Source organism: Dipodomys ordii, unplaced genomic scaffold, assembly GCF_000151885.1.
Source record: "Dipodomys ordii isolate 6190 unplaced genomic scaffold, Dord_2.0 Scaffold2, whole genome shotgun sequence".
Classification (NCBI taxonomy): Eukaryota; Metazoa; Chordata; class Mammalia; order Rodentia; family Heteromyidae; genus Dipodomys; species Dipodomys ordii.
The window spans coordinates 12,192,369-12,210,799 of NW_012267218.1; the positions used below are offsets into that span (position 1 = coordinate 12,192,369).

General features: G+C 43.0%; 1 protein-coding gene across 1 annotated transcript in view; it reads left to right on the top strand.

Moving 5' to 3' along the window:
- Ptpn21 (protein tyrosine phosphatase, non-receptor type 21) overlaps window positions 1–18,431 on the top strand; it is a 66,229-nt gene that overhangs the window by 24,127 nt on the left and 23,671 nt on the right. Inside the window, exons 3-10 of the mRNA XM_013017800.1 lie at window positions 472–641; window positions 2,620–2,717; window positions 3,379–3,446; window positions 4,499–4,569; window positions 6,903–6,990; window positions 7,502–7,590; window positions 9,998–10,085; window positions 11,484–11,563. Of these exons, the coding sequence (XP_012873254.1) occupies window positions 472–641; window positions 2,620–2,717; window positions 3,379–3,446; window positions 4,499–4,569; window positions 6,903–6,990; window positions 7,502–7,590; window positions 9,998–10,085; window positions 11,484–11,563 (752 nt within the window). The remainder of the gene's footprint in view (window positions 1–471; window positions 642–2,619; window positions 2,718–3,378; window positions 3,447–4,498; window positions 4,570–6,902; window positions 6,991–7,501; window positions 7,591–9,997; window positions 10,086–11,483; window positions 11,564–18,431) is intronic.

Sequence of the window (18,431 nt, forward strand, 5' to 3'; positions counted from 1 at the left end):
CTCTACCACTTGAGCCACAGCGCCACTTCCGGCTTTTTTCTTTTTTTGCTTATGTGGTGCTGAGGAATCGAACCCAGGGCCTTATGCATGCAAGGCAAGCGCTCTACCACTGAGCCACCTTCCCAGTCCTAGCTCAGTACTTTTTGTTGTTAAATCTGTATGAAAAGTTGCACAGTACTTACTTTGTGGTATCCAGGCCATGTACACATCTTTCAGAGTGCAAGAAATGATGTGGAGCTGGCTTTTGCCTTTATGCCTCTCGCTTATACTGCTGTCTTATACTTCCTGTACTAGTTATCTCTGTGGTAAGTCCTGTCTTCTTTCCCCTTTACATCTTGCTGTTGTCCCTGGAAGAAAAGAGGCAATAGGAGACCACGTCCCCTTGGTCCCAGGCTCTTAGTTGGTGCAGTTGACATCACTGAAATCCTTTTGTGCATCACTGCCTCCCTCAGTGACCTTCTGTCCTTCCAGGTCACTTACTTCAGCCTCTGGTACTACAATAAGCAGAATCAGCGCCGATGGGTAGATCTGGAAAAACCTCTGAAGAAACAGCTGGATAAATACGCACTGGAGCCTACCGTGTACTTTGGAGTGGTGTTTTACGTGCCTTCCGTTTCCCAGCTGCAGCAGGAGATTACCAGGTAAGGAGTCTTATACCTGCAGTGGATGCACAGCCATCTAGTGAGGTCCAGTGAAGCCAAGGTTGAAGGCAGCAGGAAACTTGCTTCTCCCACCCTACATTTTAGCCTCCATATTACCAACGGGTTCTGCTATGTGACATGTCATGATTTTTTTGTTCTGGGTTGTGCATTGGATAAGTTATTCCTTGAACAGAGGAATGATTAAAGAGACGTTTCTCTACTGTCTTATCAACACTCTCTCTCTTTCTGTCTCTTTGTCTCTCTGTCTCTTTATCTCTGTCTTTGTGTGTCTCTCTCTGCCTCTGTTCCCCCCCGCCCCCCTCTCTCTGTCCTGGAGCTTAATCTTAGGGCCTCACACTCTTATTTGGCTTTTTTCTTTTTCTTTTTTTTTGTTGGTCATGGGGCCTGAACTCTGGGCCTGGGTGCTGTCCTTCCGCTCTTCACCCCAAGGCTATGCTCTACCACTTGAGCCACAGCGCCACTTCCAGCTTTTTCTGCTTATGTGGTGCTGAGGAATCAAATCCAGGGCCTCATGCATGCAAGGCAAGTATTCTACCACTGAGCCACCTTCCCAGCCTTATTTGGCGTTTTCATTCAGGGATGGTACTTTTATCACTTGAGTTATACCTCTACCTCTGTTTTTTTTGGTGGTTAATTTGAAATGAAAGAGTCTTAGGGACTTTTCTGCCCATGTCAGCTTTGTGCTTTGATCCTCAGAGCTCAGCATCCTGAGTAGCTACTTGTAAGAGTGAGCTACTGTCTTCCCAGTTCTATGAACTCTCGTAGTGATGTCATCCTTGATGTTTTTGCTGATTTTGTTTCTGACCCTTTGCAATATGGGAATGAGAGGATTTAGACAACAGAGTCCAAAAATCTGTGTTTATTCTTCAAGAAACTGTGCCAAAGGTTTCATTTTAATAGCCTCATAACTCTGGAAGCTGAATCCTAGAGTGGGATGAGGGGAAAATTGGGACATAGGAGGTACAGAGTTACCAGTCAGAAAGCATCAGCTAGGAAGTATACTTAAAAGGGACACAGAAAAGGAAGATGATATTAAGAAGCATGATAGAGAAACTAGACACTTGTGGTCTAGATTTTCTCACAGTTACATGTTGGAATCTTCTTTTTTTTGGGTGAAGGAGGAGGTATTGGGGTTTGAGCTCAGGGACCTTGGTGCTTGCTAGGCAGAAGCTTTCCCACTTGAACCACACCCTCGTCCCTTTTTGCTTTAGTTTTTTAAGGAATTTTTGTCTGGGACCAGCGTTGGACTGCGATCCTTACCTGTGACCTTGCAGATTCGTACAACCATGCCTAACTTAAAGACTGAGATGGATTTTACTGACTTTTTTCTGGTGGTTTGTTGGAGATAAGAGCCTTACAGCCTTTCCTGTCCGGCTGGCTTTGTACCATGATCCTCAGATCTCAGCCTCCTGAGTAGCTAGGATTACAGGTGTGAGCCACCAGTGCCCAGCTTTTTTAAATCTTTTTGAATCTGACAGTCTGAGTCTGAGTTACTGGAAGAGGCTGGACCACCACATAAGCAAGAAGCAGATGGTAGGAGCAACACAATTACAGTGAAAGAAGTCAAAAATAGAAATGCTAAAGAACAAAGTGGAAGCTGGCAGGGAAAACTTGAACTAATCACTATCTCAATTTAAACATCTTCGTGGCTCATATCTGGGAAGGAAAGTCTGTGATACTCTTATTTCTAATAAAATCCCAAAGAATCAGAAGTGGAGTTGTGGCTCAATGGGTAGAGCACTAGCCTTGAGCAAAAAAAAAAAAAAGTAAGCAAGCTTAGGGACAGTACATAGGACAGGTACACACACACACACACACACACTCTTTCTCTCTCTCTCTCTCTCTCTCATATTTTATTTGACTGGTATTTATGTTCCTCTACCCCAGAATGGTAAATGGCACTGTGTCTTGAATGAAGATGATACTGACTTTATAACATTGACATTGTTTTTCATAGGTATCAGTATTACTTGCAGCTGAAGAAAGATATCTTGGAAGGAAACATTCCTTGTACATTAGAGCAAGCAATTCATTTAGCAGGCTTAGCGGTGCAAGGTACGTAATGCTTACGGGGCAATGAACTGTTCTATCAGATTAAACTGTTATAAAAAAACTAACTTCTATATGATCTCTAGTAGTGTTTTTAGATTAGGGAAATATTCTATTCTCTAAGTGACTTCCTTGTTTACTTCAATGAAATATGGGACTTTTAGAAATCTCTAGAAATTCATTGTTATGTATCAAGGCAATAAATAGTTCAGTAAATAGAAATACATATATATATATATTCAGAGCATTTTCTTTTTCTCTATATGTGTATACTGGTACTGGAGCTTGAACACAGGGCCTTGTGCTCAGCAATTTTTCTCATGACTGGCAATTTAACACTTGAATTATACCTTTAGTCCAGCTTTTTGCTGATTATTTGGAGATGGATTTTTTTTTTTTTTTCTCCTGGGCTGGCTTGAACCTTGATCATCCAGGTCTCAGCTTCCTGAGTAGCTAGGATTATAGGCATGAGCTACCTCCTAGGTCCTCATTTGATTGCTTTGGTTGGTTTAAAAACAGACTATTGCAACCTGTAGCAGCTTATCAGAAAAATGTGACTTCTGAATGAACCATACCATCAGCATATTGCGAATTGAGTTTTGCTGTGCATGTTTTGCTATGCCAAGAAAATATAATCAGTGTGAATATTTGTCTTTTTTTTTTATAGCTGATTTTGGTGACTTTGATCAGTATGAATCCCAAGACTTTCTTCAGAAATTTGCCTTATTTCCTGTGGTAAGACTTTTGGTTATTGGGCCTCTTTATAAACATTTTTCCCCCAAATTTCTAACAATTTCTAAACAAATTTTTCCTAATTGTATAAACAATTTCTTCTTAATTCCTGAAATGAAGTCTGTATGCTGGAGGTCTTAGGTCGGGCTTAGTGTTAAGTCAGCTCCCTTTGGGATAGAGCCCAAGTGTCAGATCATGGAAACTGACGGACAGGCACCCTGCTGTGCCTAAAGAAATTCTTTCTGTATTTGAATATGAGTCTAAGAGAGATGCTTTCTTGGCTTCTGAGTAGCACACAGCACTTTTGCTTTCAACTGGAGGCTTGAAATATCACAAAATTGATGTTGAAATGAATTTGGCTTCTCATCAGAAAGTCCCAGCTCAACTTTTTAAAGTTATTGCAGTTGGAAATGACACGAAAACTATATTTGAAACAACTGAGCGAGGTGGAATGCACTCCTGAGAATCTACACAGCTAGCCAGAGAATGCACAGGATATTTTTGCGCGGGGCTCAGGAGTGGCTAATGAGTGTTACCAATCTGAAATAACTCAGCTAAAACCTTCTCTGGGATGAGTAGAGAAGGCAAGGCAAGTTATTTGCGTTCCTGAGCAGAAGTCAGTTAAGTCCTTAGAAAGATCACAGTTAGCTATATAAGCCAAGATTACATTTATAAGTGAACCCCCAAATAGTGATATTATAGTTTTTCCTTTTTCTTTTTGGTCGGTTGTTGGTCTATGAACTCAGGGCCTGGGTGCTGTCCCTGAGCCTCTTTGTGTTCAAGGCTAGTGTTCTACCACTTGAACCACAGCACCACTTCCAGTTTGCTGGTGGTAAATTGGAGATAAGAGTCTTATGGACTTTCCTGTCCGGGCTGGCTTTGAACTGTGATCCTCAGATCTCAGCCGCCTGAGTGGCTAGGATTACAGGTGTGAGCCACCAGTGCTGGGCTTACTAGTTACAGTTTTACCTGAAATGATGAGTCAATAAGAAAAGCAATGATTCTTCCTAAGCTTAGTTTTTGTTGTTGTTGTTGTTTTTTGCTTTGTGTTATAGGAGTGGTTACAGGATGAAAAAGTATTGGAAGAAGCAACCCAGAAAGTGGCCTTACTACATCAGAAATACAGGTAACATTAAGATATAAGATGTGGAACTGGTATGGAATTAATGCCTGCGTGGATGTACAATATGTGTTGGTAGATTAAATACATATTGAAAGCTTAACTGTAGTCGCTACTACTGCTTTCACAGGAAGTTCATGGTAACTTACCATGTGCCAAGTGTGGAGCACTTGCCTGTATTGGTTTATTTCTTCTCCATCTTACCAATCCGGAACTGAGGAAATAGAAAGTAACTAGTCATTGAAAAATACCAGTCTGTCACTCCATGTATTAGAAGTTGGTTTGCTAACCAAACCTTTATAGGTACTTTATGGGGAGAGTTCTTTTTCTGTTCTCTCTTCTTCCTGTTCCTTTTTTTGGTATCAGTGCTAGGACTTGAACCCAGGGCTTGGGTGCTGTCCCTTCTTTTCACTCAAGGCTGGCACTCTGCCACTCGAGTCATAGCTCCCCTTCAGCTTTTTGATGGTTAGTTGGATATGAGTCTCATGTTTTTTCCTGCCCAAGCTGGCTTTGAACTACACTCCTCAGTTCTCATCCTGCTGAGTTGCTAGGATTACAGGTGCCAGCCACTGGTGTCTGGTTTTTGTTTTCTTTTACAATTCTGTAAGAATTACATACTTGCAATTTCCTGTATACTTTTTGTTTTAGTTTTTGTGGTATTAGGGATGAAACCCAGAGCCTTGTACCAATGCTAGGCAAGTACTACTTAGCCTGGGTTCTTACTACGTAGCTTGGGCTGGCCTTGATCCCAGTCTGGGAGCCTTAGCCTCTGGAATTACAGATGTGTTCCTTCTTGCCAACCTCCATGCCAATGGTGCTTTGAAAGCAGCATTCTGTCCTCTGTGGACTGTGATAGGAGCTTTGGTACTTACTGCTGTATATACCTGCCGAGAATGTTGACTTTCTTTAATATGTGCAAGAAAACTTTTTTCCTAGTGAATGCTAGCTGTAAGCCAAATGCCACACAGTTCCAGGTACTTTATTTGCCATATAATTATAGTAATCTTTTAGGTAAATATTAGCTCCATTTTTCTTGCCCAGACTGGCTTCAAACTGAGGTCCTGAGATTTTAGCTTCTGAGGTAGCTAAGATTGTAGGTATGAGCCATGGACTTCTGGTTTTCCCCACATTCCCCCCCCCCCCCACTCCCCCTTGGTCATGGGGCTTGAACTCAGGGCCTGCACACTGTCCCTGAGCTCTTTTTGCACAAGGCTCTCTACCACTTTGAGCCATAGCTTCACTTTGGGTTTTCTGGTGGTGAACTGGAGATAAGAGGCCTAGGGACTTTCCTGTCTGGGCTGGCTTCGAACGTTGATCCTTGGCTCACCCTCCTGAGTTGCTAGGATTACAGGTGTGAGCCACCAATGCCCAGCTTTGCACATGTTCTTCCAGTAATCCAGCCTCCTGCATTTCTTGTTTGACTTGAACTTTGATTTTCAATAATGCCTGATATGTGGGGGTAACTGAACAATTACTTGGTGATATAGGAAAAAAGTGGCTTGGAGCAGGGTGCTGGTGGCTCATGCTGCCTATTATCCTATCTACTCAGGAAGCTGCAAGATGAGGATCTTGGTATGAAGACAGCTTGGGCAGCAAAGTCTGTAAGACTTATCACTAATAAAAATGATCAAAAAGCCGGAAGTGGAGCTGTAGCTCAAGTGGTATAGCAGTAGCCTTGAGCAGAAAAGGTCAAGGACAGTGCCCAGGCTCTGAGGTCAAGCCCCAAGAGTGGCCTTAAAAAGAAAGAAAAAAAAAAACCTCTGACTTTAACTTGGAGCTCTTTTAGGGCTTATCTCATCCCTTACCTCTGCTCTGGGCTCTGCTCTTAATCTGCCTAAAATTCAAGGGTTAGATGTTGAATAAGTCACCCTGGCATTCACCATAGTATTCTAGTATTTTAGCAGAATTCCAGAGTTTACTTTCTAGGTAGGGGGTCAGTCTTTGCTCCATATTGGAGGATCATTATGGTCAGTTATGCTTAGAAGCCTGCCATGTTTATAATGTATTATGTCAAATTGATATGTAGCTCGTAAGCTATAGTTTAAAAACTTCTAAGCCAGGTGCTGGTGGCTTTTGCCTGTAATCCTAGCTACCAAGGAGGCTGAGATCTGAGGATTGCGGTTTGAAGCCAGCCCGGACAGGAAAGCCCATGAAACTCTGATCTCTAATAAAACACCAGAGAACAGGAAGTGGTGCTGTGGCTCAAGTGGTAGAGTGCTTGCCTTGAGCTGAAGAGTTCAGGGACAATGCCCAGGCCCTGAGTTCAAGCCCCATGACAGACAAAAAGACAAAAAAACTTTTACTTTTGTCAACAATCTCACCAATGTCTTGTGTCTCAGGGGGCTTACAGCTCCAGATGCTGAAATGCTGTATATGCAGGAGGTGGAGAGAATGGATGGCTACGGAGAAGAGAGTTACCCTGCCAAGGTAAGGGTGGCCAGAAGACTGAGGTTCTCAAAAGTTAGGCTTGGTAAGCAGGGCACAGTGGCACGCATCTGTAGTTTCAGCTGTTTGGGAGGCTGAGCTGGGCAGATCCCTGGAGGTTGAAGTAGGCATGGGCAAGATTTGTGTCCAAAAAGAGAAAAAAAAAAAAAAGGCAACTTGAGAGAAGAGAGAAAGCTTGAATGTGCCTTGATTTGCATGACCCTGAAAACTTAAAAGCCAAGGTCCTTGTGACCAGAATTTCTGTAGTAAAATAGCACATTCCAGTTTCACAGTTTGTGCTGTGAACTGATCTGGACGTGGAGTTCCTTAGGAGTTCAGGTCCTTTGTATTTTCAGAGCTGTTTCCATGATAATCCATTCATCTTACTCAGCCTGGTTTACTCTTAGTTCTTCTGAAGGCTTCATTCCTGGAAGGCAGATTCCAGCCAGTGCGTGTTGTTGTCAGATCTGTGCAACTGTTTCTTCAGCGTTTCTTCCCTGCTCTCCCCTTTCAGGACAGCCAAGGGAGCGACATATCCATCGGAGCCTGTCTAGAAGGTATCTTTGTGAAACACAAGAACGGGAGGCCTCCTGTGATATTTAGGTATTTTTCTCCCCTCTTTCTGTGTACATTCTGTGGCTTCTGTTGGTGACAGACTTTTTTTTAAAAAAGTATTTGTAAGTAGTTAAATTGCTTCCAAGTTTCTCATTAGAAAATGGGAATAATTTTCTAGAGTAACGTTACTAATAGTCTACCTTCTTCAAAACCAAATATATAGAAAATGGTGCTTTCTTACAAGATACAAGACTTGTAAGATGCTTGAAAATATGGTCTTAATGTGAAGTTTTCATTTGGGCTCTGGGTTTCTAGGACTATTGTTGTGGAAAATCTAGACCTTTCTTCTGGCTTTAGTTATGTAATGAAATTCCTTAAATACCAACATCTCAGCAAATTTCAATTACTTTGGCAATGTTGGTCCCATTTCCCCCGCATTCCCCCTCCCCATTGTAAAAAAGTGATTCTCTTTATTTGGATCAGTCTTGGAGTGTATGTAGAGGGAAAGCCAGTAAGAACATGCTAATAGTGGTGTAAGATTCTTCAACACCAGATTTGCATATGGCTTCAGGGGGCCAATTTGTATCTTAAACCTAGTGAATTGAACCATGTTGTTCCACAGTAGAACATTAGAATTTCTCTCCCTTCCCCTCCCCCTCCCCCTCCCTGCCCCCCATAAAGCTTGAACTCTGAGCCTGGGCGCTGTCCCTCAGCCTTTTTGCTCAAGGCAAGTGCTCTGCCACTTTGAGCCACAGTGCTACTTCTGGCTTTTTGGCAGCTAATTGGAGATAAGAGTCTCATAGAATTTCCTGTTCTGGCTGGCTTTGAACCTTGATCCTCAGATCTCAGACTCCTTTTTGGCTAGGATTATAGATGTGAGCCACTTGAGCATCTGGCCAAAAGTTTTACTTGTTTTTTTTTGGTCAGTTTTGTGGCTTGAACTCAGGGCCTTGAACTCAGGTCCCTGAGCTTTTTTTCACTCAATACTGTTTCACTAGAATACTGTCACTTTGAGCCATAGTACTACTTCCAGTGGCACTTATCCAGAGATAAGTCTCATGGATTTTCCTGTCTGAGCTGGCTTTGAACTGTGATCCTCAGATCTTAGACTCTGAGTAGCTAGGATTACAGGCGTGAACCACCCCAGCACTCAGCCCACGTTATAATTTCTTAAGAGATTTAGAAAATCCAATTTAACTCCTGAGATTCTATTTTCTCTTGATAAAGAATTAAAAGTTTGTTTTGTTTTATAAAGTGGTAAAGTATATTCTATTTTGTTTTCTGGGTTGCTTTGTGCCCATCATTATTGAGAAATTTTCTCATTAGCCAAATACTGTGCCGAATGTACTCTGCATGATTTCTCTCATCAGGAGACACTCTGATGAGCAATTTTTTTTGACATTCATGCCCCCAAAAATACTTAAAATGTTTGTTAAGTGAATAGTTAAGACATTGGCAACAGACTAAGATAGGGACATTTCTACCTAGAAAGGGCTTTTCTGTTCAGGTTGGCTTTAAACCGCTATCTTCAGGTTCTCAGCCTCCCGGCTAGCTAAGATTACAGGTGTGAGCCACTGGCTCCCGGTTTATAAATTATTATTATTATTAATTTGCTGGTCCTGGGGCCTGAACTCAGGGCCTGGGCACTGCCCCTGAGTGTCTTTGTGCTAAGGCTAGTGCTCTACCACTTGAGTCACAGCCCCACTTCCAGATTTTTCTGAGTATTTTATTGGAGATAAGAGTCTCCAATAAACTCCAAGAACTTTTCTGCCATGGCTGGCTTGAACTGTGATTCTCAGATCTCAGCCTCCTGAGTAGCTAGGATGACAAGTATGAGCTAGTGGGGCCTGGTTTATAAATTATTCTTACACAAGCTGAACATCTCGTAATTCTAGCTTTTTTACTGGTTAATTGGAGATAAGAGTCTCACACACATTTTTGCTCTGACTGGCTTCAAACCTTGATCCTCAAATCTCAGGCTCTTAGCTAGGTGCCGGTGGCTCATGCCTGTAATCCTAGCTACTCAGGAGGCTAAGATCTGAGAATCGAGGTTCAAAGCCAGCCCGAGCCTGGGCAGGAAAATCCGTGAGACCCTTATCTCTAATAAACCACTAGAAAACCGGAAGTGGTACTGTGGCTCAAGCAGTAGAGCGCTCGCCTTGAGCTGAAGAGCACAGGACAGCACCCAAGCCAGAGTTCAAGCCCCATGACTGACCAAAAACAAAAAAAAAATCTTAGGCTCTTGAGTAGCTAGGATTATAGGCTTGAGCCACTGGTGTCTGGCTGTATTTGTTTTTTGAAACTAGATACTGTCATCTGAATTAGAACTACAGGATGGCTGATTAAACAGTGTTCTTTCAGAAACAATGAATGAACAGTAACTTCTGTGCCAAGTGCAAGGGAAAACCTTATGTCCTGTATGTGTGCTCAACGTTGCTGTTTTGGCTGTCCTTAGGTGGTATGACATTGCGAACATGTCCCACAACAAGTCCTTTTTTGCGTTAGAGCTGGCAAGTAAAGAGGAGACCATCCAGTTTCAAACAGTGAGTAAACAGTAAGGAATCTGAGAGGGAATGTTATTCCTAAAAGTTAACAAGTTAGCATCTGTGTGCCCTTGTGTGTTTGGAGTGGGAGGTGGTATTAGAATGATAGGATTTCATAATTTTGTAAGACACGAAGTTTTAAAATGCACTATTTTGCAAAATAACACTTGCCAAAAAGTGGTTGCTTAGCCAGGAGTGGTGGCCCAAGCCTGTAATCCTTCCTCCTTTGGGAAGTAGAGGTTGAGGATCGCCATTCAAGGCCAGCCTGGATAGACGTCGGTGAGACTCCATCTCAATCAGTGGCTGAGCACAGTGGCATCTACCTGTCATCCCAAGCTATGAGGGGAGCACCATGGCTGGGTACAGTAGTACATACTTGTCATCCCAGAGACAGAGGGAAGTACAAATTAGGAGGATTAAAGACCAGGTCAGCCTGGGCATAAAAATGAGATCCCATCTTAAAATAATGTAGTAAAAATCCAGCCAGGCTCTGATGGCTCACGCCTATAATCTTAGCTACTTAAGAGGCTGAGATCTGAGGATCATAGTTCAAAGCCAGCCCAGGCAAGAAAGTCCATGAGACTCTGATCTCCAATTAATCACAGGAAAAGCTGGAAGTGGTGCTGTGGTTCAAGTGGTAGAGCACTATCCTTGAGCAAAGCAGCTCAGGGACAGTGCACAGGCCCAGAGCTCAAGTCCCAGGACAAAAAAAAAAAAAAGGAAAAGAAAAAGAGAATAAAAATTGAACTGGACACTGGTGGCTCACATATAATCCTAGCTACTCAGGAGGATCTGAGAGGATCTGAGATCTGAGGATCATGGTTCAAAGACAGCTTGGGCAGAAAAGTCTGTGAGACTCTTCTCTCTAATTAACCAGAAAACCAGCAATGGTGCTGTGGCTTAAAGTGATAGAGCATTGGTCTTGAGCAAAAACCTTAGGGACAGTTCCCATGCCCTGAGTTCAAGCCACAGGACCAACCAAAAAAAAAAATGGTATTTTTATGTTTTAAATTTATTTAAATATCAGTCTCACACTATTGGAACAGATTATCTGTTTTTGTAACGTAAATTTTTTTTTCATTTGTGATTTTTGTCTTGAACTTACTATTTGAGGCTTTATATGCATTGGCAGCCACCTTACCACCCGAGCTATACTTCCAACCCTGTAATTTAAATTCTTGTAATGTTCATACAAGAAGCACAGTATTGGAAAACGAGAATGTCTCTTGGTGTGGGGGAAAGTGATGTGCAGAATGTCACTCAGCTGTGTCTTAGCCTCAGTGTTCATGCATGCATGCATGCGTGTGTGTGTGTGTGTGTGTCTGTGTCTGTGTCTGTGTATCTGTGTGTACGTGCATATGTGTGTTCATATGACATTATTCCTGTTTTGTTTGCCAGGAAGACATGGAAACAGCAAAGTACGTGTGGAGACTCTGTGTTGCACGACACAAATTTTATAGGCTGAACCAGTGTAACCTGTGAGTATGTCCTGTTCCTAGAAATTGTACAAAGGAAAAAAAAACAGCAGAAAGTAATGAATTTGGAAATTTTAATCTTGAGCTTTATTGTGTCATCTTCAGAGGTAAATCTTATCTAGTAGCAGCTTTTTGTCAGTTTCTTTTTTTTTTTTTTGGTCAGTCATGGGGCTTGAACTTTGGGCCTGGGCGCTGTCCCTCAGCTCTTCAGCTCAAGGCGAGTGCTCTACCAATTGAGCCACAGCACCACTTCTGGTTTTCTGGTGGTTTATTGGAGATGCTTTGAATTGTGATCCTCAGATCCTCAGATTCACTGGTGCCAGCTTGTCAGTTTCTAATAATCTTTTTGTTTATAAAAACAATATCTCCACTTTTTTTCTCATTTGGGCTTTGCAACAACTTCTAATAACAGTTATGTCTCTTAAGGTTTCTTTCAATATGTATATTGGAATCATTCTAATTCTCAAAAGTTTATTTATTTTTTTGTTGGCTGTGGGGCTTGAACTCTGGGCCTGGGCGCTGTCCCTCAGCTCTTCAGCTCAAGGCGAGCGCTCTACCACTTGAGCTACAGCGCCACTTCCGGTTTTCTGGTGGTTTATTGGAGATCGGAGTCTCACGGTCTCTCCTGCCCGGGCTGGCTTTGAACTGCGATTCTCAGATCTCAGCTTCCTGAGTAGCTAGGATTACAGGCGTGAGCCACCAGCGCCCAGCTAGTTCTCAAAAGTTTAAAAAGAGAAAGAGACTAGGAAATAATATTAAATTTTAATTGATAATCTGGTCAGTATTCTGTGTAAACCCTCAGCTTTTTAAGCCATTTGACAGCACTGCTACCTTCTCCTCCTCCTTTTTTCGTGTTATCAAGGTTTATTTTAGTAGAATAGGGTTAAAGTTGGGAGAAATAGAGAAACATTTCTTGGTCCCCCTCCTTTTACCCTACTTCCCTAAGGACCCCACTACGGACAGCTTGCCAGAGTCAGGTGACTTTCACCCATGGTCATTTCTTTCTGCTCTGTCCTTCAACTGCTCCTGCCACCCAGCCTCCGACTGACCTGTCCTTCCTCCACTGCCAGGGCCGCGCCTCCTCTGGATATCCTGGCTCCTGGCTGTTTCTTCTCCACTCCCAGCTTTCACCAGCCTCAGGTCTTCTTACTGGTGCATCCCATTTTACCCTGGGCCCTGCCCTTTCCTCAGGATGCTCCTGAATCCCACTGCTTCCTTCACTTATCCCTTTGAGTACCTACAAGGGATCTCAATGTGATATGTCGGACAAACACTTTTCTCCAACCTACTTCTTTCCTACCGCTTCCCACACGGACAGCAGCAAACCACGCTCCCCTAGTTGCTCAGGCCCCACACCTAGAAGATAGGAGATCGGGTTTCCATTCCTCTTTCAAACTGCATCCAACTCATCAGCAAGCCCTGCCAACTCTACTTTGAAGACAGATCTGAAATCTGATTTTTTTTTATTGTGAAAATACCGTACAGAGGGGTTATAATTACATGGGCAAGATAATGAGTACATTTCTTATCAAGCATTGTTGCCTCCTCCTTTGTTTCCCCTTCCCATCCCCTTTTCTTTTTTGCCAGTCCTGGGGCTTGAACTCAGGGCCTGGGCACTGTTTCTGACCTTCTTTTGTTCAAGGCTAATGCTCTACCACATTGAGCCCACAGCCCATTTGGGGATTTTTCTGTTTATGTGATACTGAGGACTTGAACCCAGGGCTTCATGCATGCTAGGCCAGCACTCTACCACTAGGCCACATTCCCAGCCCCTATAACATTTTTTTATATTTGCATATAACTTACTTTGGTAATATTCACCTATTACTTCCTCTTTTTTCCAGTACTACAGATGAGAGAAAATATGCCAAGCTTACCTTTATGAGTCTGTTCTGCTTCTCTTAAGCTAATGATCTCCAGTTTCACTCATTTTCCTTTAAAGCACATAGTTTGGTTCTTTTTGGCTTGGCCTGGCTTTTCTGCTGGCTGCTTGCTTGCCTGGGGGTGCATTTGTGTTTGCAAGGGTGCCCCCTGGTGGTACAAGTAGTTCTGAATCATTGCATCAAGGGTTCCTCTGGCCAGCCTTTGTACCCAGCCACTTATTTATGATGTTACTTCTGTGCAGAAATGTGTTTTAAGAGCACATAGACACTCTGTTGGAACACAGCCTTTTCCTCTTAAGGCCTTTCATAAACTGAAGAGTATTTGTGGGGATCTATATCATAGACCACTTTATCTCTATATTTGTAGTGGTCTATATTCTAGAAAAGAGTGGAGAATCAATCATTTTGATTAAACCATAGTACCCTTCCAATAGGCATATTCATATTAATCGATTTCTTTCTGGCACATGTCACCTAGTGACTATTTATTTAGTGCTAGTCTTGGGATTTGAACTCAGAGCCTAGATGCTGTCCTTGAGCTTTTTTGTTCAAGGCTAGCACTCATCACTTGAGTCACAGTAAGATTCAGGCTTTTTGATGATTCATTTGGAGATGAGTGTCTTAGCTTGAAAAAAATGCAAGGCGTAACAATGTTTTCTGTAAAGGAGTATCCAGGAGTTGGCGCCCCTGGGCGGGCCACAATAAAATGCCTAGGTCTTTCTGTCTCTTTAAAAAAAAAAAAAGAAAGGAAAAAAGAGTCATAAACTTTCCTGTCCCGTTGACTCTGAACAACAGTCCTGAGATCTCAGCTTCCTAAGTAGCTAAGTACAGATGTGAGCCACGGTACCTGGCTTAGGAATGATTTTTAAAGTTCAGAGAGAAGCAACTAATGATTGCTTGATTGTGGTAAATTATACAATGTGACTAGTGTGATTTTGGAATATTGATATTATTGACAAATGTGAATAAAGTACATTAAACTCATTACTAGATGTGTATAATATACTTGTATATGGAACGTGTGACTCTTTTTAGTGTAAAACAATTATGTTTAAAAAACTATTTTCCAAACTTTGTTTTAAATCTGTATATATTCAAAGATTATAGAAGCCTACTTTTGCAAACTTTCTGTAATTATTTGTGATTTATTCTGTGAGCTTAATATTTATATTCAGTTTCCATGTAAAGAAAATGAAGCATTTAATATTAGCTTTCAATATTTTGGTGGGGAATAAAATTGAAAGTAACTTCAGTTTTAGCAATCTTTTTCTTTTTCTATTCTTTCTTTTTTTTTTTGTCATAGTGCTTAAACTCAGGGCCTGGGTGCTGTCCCTCAGCTCTTTTGCTCTAGTTCTCTACCACTTTGAGCCTCAGCTTGACTACTGTTGTGTTTTTTTGTTTTTGTCAGTCATGGGGCTTGAACTCTAGGCCTGGGTGCTGTCCCTCAGCTCTTCAGCTCAAGGCAAGCGCTCTGCCACTTGAGTCACTGCACCACTTGCTATTTTCTGGGGGTTAATTGGAGATAAGAGTCTCAGGAACTTTCCTGCCCAGGCTGGCTTTGAACTGTGATCCTCAGATCTCAGCCTCCTAAGTAGCTGGGATATCAGCCACTAGTTTTTGAGTGGTTAGTTGGAGATAAGAGTCTCACAAGGACTTTTCTGCCTGGGATGGCTTTGAACCATGATCCTCAGATTTCAGTCCCCAGAGTAGCTAGTATTGTAGGTGTGAGCCACAGACAACAGGCTAGCAACTGTCTCTTTGAAGGCTTTCCACATGGATTGTTTAGTCACATTTAACACCATGCTGATCCTGGGATTTTGGTAGACTTGTCCTGTCCCAGATCAGTAAACTCGTGTGTGATGGACAGTTAAGAAAACTGTAGCTGGCCTGGAACTGGGCAGTGGATCCTGGACACTTGGTTTAGGCTGGGGCAATGGTGGCTTAGAGATGGAGTCTACTTACATGGAAAAGAGGCCTTTTCTCCACAGTGTTCTGCACTCCAGTCTGATGTACAATATCATGGTGTTGGGATAGCCTTAGGTGATTCAGCTAACCTTAACCCAGGTAACTATAGTACTGTAGTTTACTGATGTGATGATACAGTGATTTCCTTCCTCATAAGGCATGTTGCTAACAGAAGCATCTTTTTATGTCACCCGAGCCTTAAAGACATTGGCTAAAAGTTTCCTTTTGCTTTTACTTAGAAAATGGGGATGATAGGACTTTTAATATTCCTTCAGTATTGGTTTAGGAATTAAATCAGTTAAAAAAACATGTTCCAACCCCATCTTCCTTATCTCACGCCTTAGTTCTGTTCGTCCCTAAGTTGAATGAAGAAAAGATTGCTCTAGTTGCTTTCCCTCTCTTGGTGGGTTGTATCCTCCACCCTGCAAAGCCAAGTAGCCCAAGAGACTAGAAAAACTTGTTTTCAGTTGGCCCTGTGTGCTGGTGGCTGGGTGCAATAGAGCGTGAGTGAGCGCCCCCTGTAGGTTAGGGCTGTTGATGAACCTTGAAGCCAGTGGCCTCTTATCAAGAGGCTGATTGATGTAGGTCCTCCCTTCCTGGAAGGGGGTAAAGGCTGCTCCCTTTTCTTCTGGGTCTACCACAGACTTCATGGGACTGTAGGAAGTCAGGAACAAGGTGGAGCAGCCCTCTCCTTTTCCAGTTTGTGGCCCATGGTTTGTTCCTTCTTGTGGACCCTGGGGAAAGAGCAAGGTAGTAAAAGGTTGGAGGGGAAAGGCAGCCACAGACCAGGCAGTGGGAGTGGATCGCTTCCCTCCCTTCCAGACAAGACTTGGAGACCGGAATATGGGGTACAGCTGGAGAGAGGCAGCTTTCCTTCCCGATCACATGCTCATCAGTATCCTTGTAGAAAAGTCCATCTGTGAAGCTAGTTGGTTGTTCTGTCCTGTTACCTGGAGTGATTGCTGGGAACTCTGGCTCTGTCCCTGCCTGCACCCAGGAAGGCTTTGGCTGCCACAAGTGGGAGCCAGACCTTCAGAGCCAGACCAGCCATCTTGAAGCAGCCTAGACATGCTAGGCTACCCTGGAATAGAGAGAGGGAATGAAGGAGGGGAGAGAGGATGAGTTCTTGCTTTTGTTACCCTTATGGAGAGCTCAAGAGGAAAGTCATTCTCAAGCTATTTTCACTATCTAATACTTTTTTTTTTTTTTTTTGGTCAGGCCTGGGGCTTGAACTCAGAGCCTGGACACTGTTCCTGAGCTTCTTTTGCTCAAGGCTAGCATTCAACCACTTGAGCCATACCACTACTTCCAGGCTTTTTCTGTGTATGTGGTACTGAGGAATTGAACCCAGGGTTTCATGCATGCTAGGCAAGCACTCTACCACTAAGTCACATGCCCAGCACGAATACATTTTTTTACTCTTCAAAACTTTCCCTTCACCAAATACAGATAAATAGTTAACAGCTGAAAGGAAGCTCACAAAGTCTCAGACACATGAGCTCAACTGTAAGTGCTCCGGAATGAGGGCCACATCATGTCCACTCCTGATGTCATTCCTTTGTTCTGCACCCCCCCCCCCAAGGGTTTCTTGTGTGTTGGGCAGTGTTCTGGGCACCAGCGATGCTGTGAGTTGTCCGTGACCGCCGTGAAGCTTGAGTTAGTTGGGGTTGGGAGGAGTCACACAAATTAACTTTCAGAAGCTACTGTTGGAAACCCAGCAGACCTGCCTGTTCAAAGGCTGGTTCTGCTATTCGCTTGTCACATGACCCAGACTGGTTTACTTAATCTAAGTATCACTTTCCTCACCTGTAAATCAGGATAATAACCAGACCTCCCTTTCAGGGTTGGTGTTTGGGTTCCTTGAGATAATCACACCTGTCCTTAACACAGTTTCGATGAGCCATATTGGGTAGACGGCTGGTTTACTTATTAGCTCCTCTAGTGTTCACTTGCCAGTGAGTTCTTTTAAGAGAGTTTGTGTGTATGTGCGTGTGCGTGTGCGTGTGCGTGCCGGTCCTGGGGCTTGAACTAAGGGCTCGGGTACGGTCCCTTAATTTTTCTGTTCAAGTCTTGTGTTCTGCCACATGAGCCACAGCTCCACATTTGGCTTTTTGCTGGTTAATTGGAGATAAAGAGTCTCACAGACTTTCCTGCTGGCTTTGAACCATGATTGTCAGATCCCAGGCTTCTGTATATCTAGGATTACAGCCATGACCCACTGGAGCCTTGCTGAATTTTTTTTTTTTAGGCTGTCTCTAAACTGTCTCATATTTAATAGCATCCATCAGCACAGAAACAACCCCCAAAGGTCTGCAGAGTACACTTTGGTTACATCATCTTCTTCTCTTGTGTGCTAAGTTGATGATGGCTGATCACAGAGCAAACTGTCCTTAGAACTGTTCGGAGGAAAAAAGAAGAGGTTAGACTGGTAAAACTACCGTAGGTGGCCGATGCACTTGTTTCTTTTATGTTTAGCAGAACTGGCTTGTGCAGCGGGCAGCCATTGCCTTGTGCCGGGCGCTGCTAGCAGAGATAATGTGGCTGGGAGTTTTTGCCCTGCACTCTTGGCCCCTGCATCCTTGTATTTCAGTCTGTATTGGGTTGGATTTCAGTTTTGTTTTTATCCCAGGGTGGGCAACCATGGACATGTTGGAGTTTGTCGACAGTATATTCTAGCAGTCATCTTTTTTTTCCTCTGTTCTTGAGTTTATGGTACTTAAAACGGTTCAGTCTGTGCAGACTGATTTTCCAAGAGACCAGACAGAAAGCTGAGAAGACCTCAGAGTACCTCCGCTTCACTCTGACCACAGAGGGAAGCCACTGCAATGTAAATCTTGAAGTGACAAAATGCAGTGTCTTATGTTCTAGAAAAGGCCCAGGTGCACCATGCAGGTTATTCTCATTAACATGAACATTAGAAGTTTGGAATGTCCTTTAGAAAAGATGTCTATTTGCAAGGTGCTGGTGGCTCACCCCTGTAATCCTAGCTACTCAGGAGGCTGAGATCTGAGGATTATGGTTCA